General features: G+C 38.3%; 1 protein-coding gene across 1 annotated transcript in view; it reads left to right on the forward strand.

Moving 5' to 3' along the window:
* Window positions 1–6,675, forward strand: part of PREP (prolyl endopeptidase) — a gene marked incomplete at its 5' end in the record, with an annotated part of 110,376 nt that extends 103,701 nt beyond the window's left edge. Inside the window, 2 exons of the mRNA XM_010283213.1 lie at window positions 3,370–3,526; window positions 5,860–6,675. Of these exons, the coding sequence (XP_010281515.1) occupies window positions 3,370–3,526; window positions 5,860–6,154 (452 nt within the window). The remainder of the gene's footprint in view (window positions 1–3,369; window positions 3,527–5,859) is intronic.
* Between the last annotated feature and the right edge of the window lie 1,193 nt (window positions 6,676–7,868).

Genomic DNA, 7,868 nt, shown 5'->3' on the forward strand with positions numbered 1-7,868 from the left:
GAGGAGCGCAGAGCCCTGAGCTCTTGCTTCATTCAACTGCAAAACAAGGCTTCCTTGTCCTGCAGTGTGATCCCAAAGCTGAGCAGAGCAGTGCAGCTGTGAGCTGAAAACCTCCTTCATGCAAACACAGTGGTTGACCTCTTGCTTTTGCTTAGGCAAACAGTTCTGAGGTTTTGAAATCTTGCTTTTGTACTGAATTTTAAAGCTCTAAGTATGTGTAAGGGAGATGCAAATATTCACGAATAAATTGTCATTCCAGGTTACAGTTTATTAGTGCATATAATTAAGTATTATGGCTAATTAAAGGGGTGCAGTGGGAATTGGATGAGTGTCTCCATAAGTGATTTCTTAGTGAAGTAATTATTTAGGGAACTAAGAGCAGCAATTTTTTGTAAAATCCTGAGCAGCACACCATGCTTCAAGAGACACTCTGCAATGAAGAGTACTAAAATTAACTGTTACGATAGCTGTTTTGGCTTTTTTTTCCTACCAGAATATAATTTATGCTCATAAAAGGGAATAACATGAAGGAGAGAGATCTGATCAAAACCTTCAGTTGAAAGGATAAAGAGCTTTTACATGTGTCATGGTTTAACCCCAGCCGGCAGCTAAGCACCACGCAGCGCTTGCTCACTCCTCCCCTCTCCCCGCAGTGGGATGGGGAACAGAGTAGGAAAAAAAGGTAGAACTTGTGGGTTGAAATAAAGACAGTTTAGTAGGACAGCAAGGGAAGATACAATAGTAATAGTAAAAACAACAACAAAATAAGTGATGCACAATAGAGTTGCTCACCACCCACTGACTGATGCCCAGCCAGTTCCCAAGCCGCAGTGCCCACGGCCAACTCTCCCCAAGTTTATATACTGAGCATGATGTCATATCGTATGGAATACCCCTTTGGCCAGTTTGGGTCAGCTGTCCTGGCTGTGCCTCCTCCCAGCTTCTTGATGGCAGGGCATGAGAAGCTGAAAAATCCTTGACTAGCGTAAGCACTGCTCAGCAACAACTAAAACATCAGTGTGTTATCAACATTGTTCTCATACTAAATCCAAAACACAGCACTATGCCAGCTACTAGGAGGAAAATTAACTCTGTCTCAGCTGAAACCAGGACAACGTGGCAGCTATTTAAGGCACTATGTGTACCATATGGAAATGGCTCAGAAAGGACCCAGGAGGAGTCAGCATAGTTACATACCAGAGCTAACCAGAAGTTAGCTAACATCGCTAACATGCTAACATCGCATCCTTCAGAAACTAGAGATCATGTTCAAATGAAGAAAATAGGGTAGAGCATAAACTCTGACAGGGACTGATGGACCACGGGAGACTGATGAGTGAATTGCTTACTATACAAAGATTAGCAGTAAAAGCTTTCTATGCACATCAGGTGCAGGAAGCTAGCCAGAGGTTCAGTGGGACTTACAGGTCAGTGAGGTGTAAAAGGAGCACTAAAGAAAGATAATGGCAGAGCAGAACAACTAAATGGTCTACTTGTATTGATGTTCCCTCCTGAGGAGCGTGGGGAGATCCCTGCAGCAGAGTCTCTCTTCATGGGGAATACTCTGCAGAGCTGACTCAAGCTGAAGCATCAGTAGAAGAGGTTTTGGAATAAATCAATCAAATGAAAAGCAGTGTGTTGCCAGGACCAGATGGTGCACATGCAAGATCCTAAGTGAACTCCAGTAGGAAATTGCAGGCTACTAAGCCTGAATATCTGAGGAACAGAAGGGGGCAAGTGTAATGCCAATTTTTAAATGGTTCATGGTGATCCACAAACTGCAGATGAGTAAATCTGACTTCTCTAATGGGCAAACCAATTGAAACCAATAAATAATAGCTGACATATAAAGAAGAATTTTGCAGGCTGAAGTTACATCTTTCAAATCTATGAGACCTACTTGAAGAAGGAGAGCTTGTAATCATCAGGGAGCTTGTAACAGTGATCTAGGTGAGGAGCTATTCTTGGATTTTCAAAAGCTGTTGACAAGGTCACTCACATAAGGCTGTGGAAGAAAGATCTTGCTGAGCTGGAAGGAAGGTTGTGTCATAGCAATATCCTGGTTAGAAGGGGACAAAGAATGGGAATAAACGATCCATTTTCACAACAGACAAAAACAAGAGGATACAAGAATTTGGGAAAGAGTATACCTAGGTGTGGATGCACAGTAATTAGCTCTGAATTAAGAAAGGGATTCTGGGATTCATTGTAGTAGTTATGTGAAAATCTCAGTGCTCTTATTTCTTAAAATTTAAAAAAAAGCAGAGGAATTTGTAAAATAACCAGGCAACAGATTTAAATCAAGCAACAGAAACTGGAATTGAAGAACTTACTGCTACAGCGTGATGAACACTAAATGAATGAACATTAAGAAAGGAAATAGATGTATTTATGGAGGATATGTGTTTTGATGGCTGTTTAACAGGACAACTGGAGAGAACTCCAACTCAGGGAAAACCTAAACAACTAGTTCAAAAGCTGATAATGTACAGGAAATATCTCCCAGTATTGGCTTAATGCCTTTTCCTAGAGCATCTGCCGGTTGCCACTCTTGTAAATTGAACACTGAGATAGATATGCCTACTGTCGTTATTTTTAAAATATATGAGGCCATCATTATTCTTAAAGAAATTGCCCCTTCCAGTATTAGGAAGATGGAAATCATAAAAAAAGTAAACACAACAGTAATTTGCTTTATTAAAATGAGGTTATTCCTCAGATTTTGTAGTAGTCTGTTTTTATCAAAACTCTTGTCTTATGAGTTTACATAGTAATTATGGGAGAAATCTTTCACCAGTAAATGGAGGGGGTTTGCTCCTTAATGCCTTTTTCTTTGTTCATACTAATATTAAAAGTCTAGACAGCGAATGCTTTAGGAAACTTCAATTCAGTAGTCCAAAAGCTCACTTATTTTAAAAGTGCATTTCTCCTTTAAACCCAGTTTGTTAGTTTGGAAGGCAGTTTTCAAAGAACAGCATGTTTGGTGCTTGAAGAACAGGGAAATAACTCTTAACCTCTTCTGCAAATGCCATCTTTGGGAGTTATAATTTTTATCCATGTGTGTGTTTGCTTTCAGTTTTGCTTAAAAGTCTGTTTGACTTCATATTCACTGGCAGTTTTCTCCCAGTGCAATTTGGTTTATAACAGATATTTTATACTCAAGGTTTTTGGCTTCAGATATTATACAGTAATCTATATTTCTTCTCACATTGATTTAATGTAACAGTTTTACTTCCCCCCCCCCTTAAAAAAAAAACAAATTTTGCACTTAAAAAGACAGCTTTTTGGAAGTTGGTCTTCCGTGAACTTTCACTGCTGAGCTTAATTCTTTAATGTATGAATACTAATAAAGTTGTTTTCCTGTCAAAGCTGCCTGTGCTAATCAGCGCCCTGACTTATTTGGTTGTGCTATTGCCCAAGTGGGAGTGATGGACATGCTCAAGTTCCACAAGTACACCATTGGCCATGCTTGGACCACCGACTATGGTTGCTCCGACCGTAAAGAGCAGTTTGAATGGCTGTGCAAGTAAGTGCCTTTAAATACTTCTGTGGTTGTTAAAATGCGTAGTCTTGCTCAACAGTTGCAGGTTGTCATGATCAATAACTATTCTAAGAATTATTTCATCCTTTCCCACACTGGATTTGGGGAGTTCAGCATTTCCTTACAAGTCAGTTTGCATGAAAGACTATCTTCTATTTTCAAGGACCTTGTTCTACTAGCAGCTTTAACAACTCGTAAGGTTTTCTTTCTGAATAATGACTCCTTTAGGCTGTCACAACAGAATATTCTCAAGTGAACCACTACCTAAATTGTATTTTTTATGATGGGGGAGAGACAATCAGCATTGTGAGTTGTATTATACAATGTGGATGGGATTTATTTGTAGGAATTGAATGGCAGTAGACCATAACAGGTTATTATTTCATTTCTTAACTTCTTGCTGAGAGGCCTGGAAAGATTATTTTTTTAAAAAAAGAAGAAAGAGAGAGACGAGAGAGGTAGCTGTGTGAAAACAGAAATGATCTGACGTTGGATATGGCTAATAATGAGTGCATTAGAATAAGTGCCATCATTTTAAAATATTTTTCTGGAACCTCATCTTCTGTTGTTGCATTTGCATTACTTTAATAATGAAGATTGACATTCCAGGAGAAGGCTTCAGACACACTAAGCAATTTGGATGGTCTGAAATTTAATAGAGTGTTTAGATATTACACCGAGATCTAACTTGATCTGAAGCATTTATTAAAAAAAAAAAAATCAATGTCAAGTCCAAATACTAGATCATCAGTTGGGCCTATTGTAATTAGATTGTTTCAAAACCTCCAGATGTCCAATTTAAGCTTTCAGTGGGAAACACGTTTTTGTAAATATAGTGCACAAAACAATTAACAAATGTTATAATTCATCTTTTATCAATAGATAACTTAGATCTTAGATAACAGACAAAAGATTAACTGTTACAAAAATGATCCAAATAATTTTAATGATTTTGGACACTGAAACTTGCCTGCACATCTGTGAATTCAGATATTGTCAAGCGGTTAAGCAGAAGCAAAGTTTTAAATTCATTCTGTGATTATGAGAAATGCATCTATAGGAAGGAGTCACTCTATACCTACTTACACACACAAGCTTACTTACAAAATCTCAATACATATTTTTAGAAACATCTTATATGGCAATACCTGAAATATTTCTTTGCCTCCTTTTCAACAGCTGGCAATTGCTTATCAGGTGTAGGAAGATATTTATGTAACATTGCTTAGATGTTGCCTTTACAGATACCCCAAAAATACATAAGACAAATAGAGTAGCATACAGTGACTATGATTGAACTTCTTTTCAAAGCAAATCATAGTCTTCAAATTCAGTTACATTGTTCCTTAGATGAAAATCAGGCAGCCAGGAATCTGTTAGGTTAGACATTCAAATATTGTCACTTGTTCTTAAAAATAATTTGGACTTACTTATTGGGTATTCCTCCAAGTCTGAAATTCATTAAAAAATAAAGCAAAATTTCCATCGGTATTTCCTGTCATGAAATAGGGGGAAAAATAGTATCCTACTCTTGATTTAAGGAATGTAACATTCTTCTTAGGTGTAGCTTTGTCTAAATGAAGTATGAAATGGTTAGATGGAATTCTTTGTGACTTACTATTACGTTTAATTTCTAATGCTAGAGAGTACTTTGTGTTGAGATGTGCAGATACACCTTTTATGTTACATTACAGTAGCTAAAAGATGTAAATTCTCCATCAAAGAAAACAAATTTTGAAAGTTAGATTATTCATTGCTCAAAAAATAAGAATCAATTTATCAAAAGCAGGAAAACTTACAGTTCTCCATTCAAAGTTTCCTGTATGGTGTTCCTTCAGAGTATGTGCCTGTTCAAAGGTGGCCTACATACTGGAGGGAGCAAATTTAATAATTGTACAGCACTTGTGGCTTACCATCAGAGGCTGTTTCCAAATTTGCATGGGAAGAAGCCATCCACATGCAGACCTGGACTACATACGTGTGCTGGGAGCTGGGAAAAAGTCTCCAGTTCCCTGTTTCCCAGCAGGATGGACCCAGCTATGGAACCGACAGCTTTTGCTGTAGTTTCCCTCTTGCCCGTTCCTGATATTTTTGGCATTTCTGTGAGATGTATGCATACGTCTCTCTGAAATTGAAGAGATGTACTTGCTTCACGTTTGAGAGCCAGACATCTGTGGCCACTAGCACGTATCAGTTGCCGGTAGTGCCATTCTGATTTATGCAACTGAGAACTATGCCACTCTGAAGGTTGCGGTATGAGAGGACCTTCTTGTGGGGTCTTGAGGAAAGAAATGCAAACGTTTGTGTGCTTTTCTCAGGTATTCCCCGCTTCACAATATCAAACTACCAGAAGAAGATGGCATCCAGTATCCCTCTACGCTGCTTCTCACAGCAGACCATGATGATCGCGTGGTCCCTCTACATTCACTGAAGTTTATCGCTACTCTGCAGTACATCGTGGGCCGAAGCCGTAAACAAACAAATCCACTTCTCATCCATGTTGACACCAAGGCTGGGCACGGAGCAGGAAAGCCAACCGCTAAAGTTATAGAAGAAGTGTCAGATATGTTTGCTTTTATAGCACGATGCCTAAATCTTGATTGGATTGAATAGGCAAAATGCTTATTACTGTCTCCTTTAGAAAACAAGGGCTTTAACACCATTTAAGACCAACCCGACTACTACTTGGTGTAGTACTTACATTTAAGAACTGCAGTTCAATATTTTATTGATACAACCTGTTTTGATCTCCTATGCTTCCCTCTTTTTGGCGTTTCTTTGAATTTCTTTTCTACTGCGTTACAAAGTACATTTTGAAAAGCATGTTCAAATAAATAGCTGAGCTACTGTCAGTGCTGTTGTGAACATTTAGATTCCAGAGTTTGTGCTAGTTGAGCTTATTTCCTGTAAACAATTTTAATGTATTTTGCACCTATAAACATACCCAGATTATCTGTAATTAAATGTAAGTACTGTCCACATACAAGAACTCTGAGCATACTTTATTTACATGGTAACTTATTTAAGAATGTAAATTGAAGGGGTTCAGTAATAACCATGAAATACTGAAGAGACAGTAACCCGGGTAATTAAGTCAAATATTATTAAAAAGCTTATATTACATGCTGTTCATACATGTGTTACAGTCTGTAATAATAATAATGTTGCTGAGTTGTTCTTTCTTTCCCAAGAGAGTTCAAAATGTCACCAGTTTTCTCTTCTGTCATTTATATCCACATGAAAGAGAAAATTGAGGCAGGAAAACTTGAAGAATTCTTAGATCCTCACCGTAATCTCAGTCAAGCTATACAGATACTCTTCAACAACCTCTCTGCTGTTAGCTCTTTAAATATTTCTGATGAGTAGACCAGACACTGGTTTAAAAACAAACAAACAAAAAGACAAAAAAGCCCCAAACAAAACAACAAAAAAACCAACCCAACCCAAAACCACAGCTTTGTCCAGATTGTTCAAGTTTGTTTTTTCCTGATGCCTTTAACAGAATGTTCTCTAACAAGCCAAAATCTGAACATACATATATAACCTAGTTCTGGCCGCAGAACAAGAGCTCGTAGTCAGACTCCCTAATGATTTGACACAGGAATGATATTTGAACTGCCATTTCGTATCTTTCCTATCTAGGCTGTAGAGCTATAAAGTAAACGTGAGTATTTGCCTACTAGCTCTCTAAACTCTGAGGCACTGCAGCATTAGGGTTTGATTTTGCAGAGCAAAAAGTATTCTACCAATTATTGTTAGTCTTGTTGCCTCTCTGGAAAACGCTGCTGCTTCTCAGTTTTGGATAAACTGATACATTCTTCTAGAATCATGCTCGTTATTATATTCATACTTGGACCCTAAGGGCTGTATTTTAACTCTGGGCTCAGGCGTTTCATCTCTAAACAAACAGTGTCTCAGCCCAGGAAGAGGAGGGAGTGGTATTTAGAAGGGGAGTAGGCTGCTGTAAACAGCAGCAAAATTAAAAACAAATTTGTACCAGATTCACCCTGTGTTTCTGTCATACTCCGGGGCTTCTGCAGATTGCCTCTGCAATCCAGGAAGGATCATCCCTCCCAGGCCCTTATTATGCATAATTTAATTTTAGGAGGAAAAAAAAGGATTTCTGCTTTCCTATGAAATACCACACCTGCAACCTGTGTGTGATCTGGGGTTTATTTGTGATCCATGGGCATTGCAGTTTTACTGGATACTTTACAGACTGGTACATTCTGATCACGGCATTGAATTAAACAGTCAGAATTGAGGAGTTGAGAGAGGGTTGGGTTGGGTTTTTTTCCCTGCAGGCTGTGAAAACAGAGTTCAGGTT

This window comes from Phaethon lepturus, unplaced genomic scaffold, assembly GCF_000687285.1.
Source record: "Phaethon lepturus isolate BGI_N335 unplaced genomic scaffold, ASM68728v1 scaffold6603, whole genome shotgun sequence".
In the NCBI taxonomy this organism is placed as follows: domain Eukaryota; kingdom Metazoa; phylum Chordata; class Aves; order Phaethontiformes; family Phaethontidae; genus Phaethon; species Phaethon lepturus.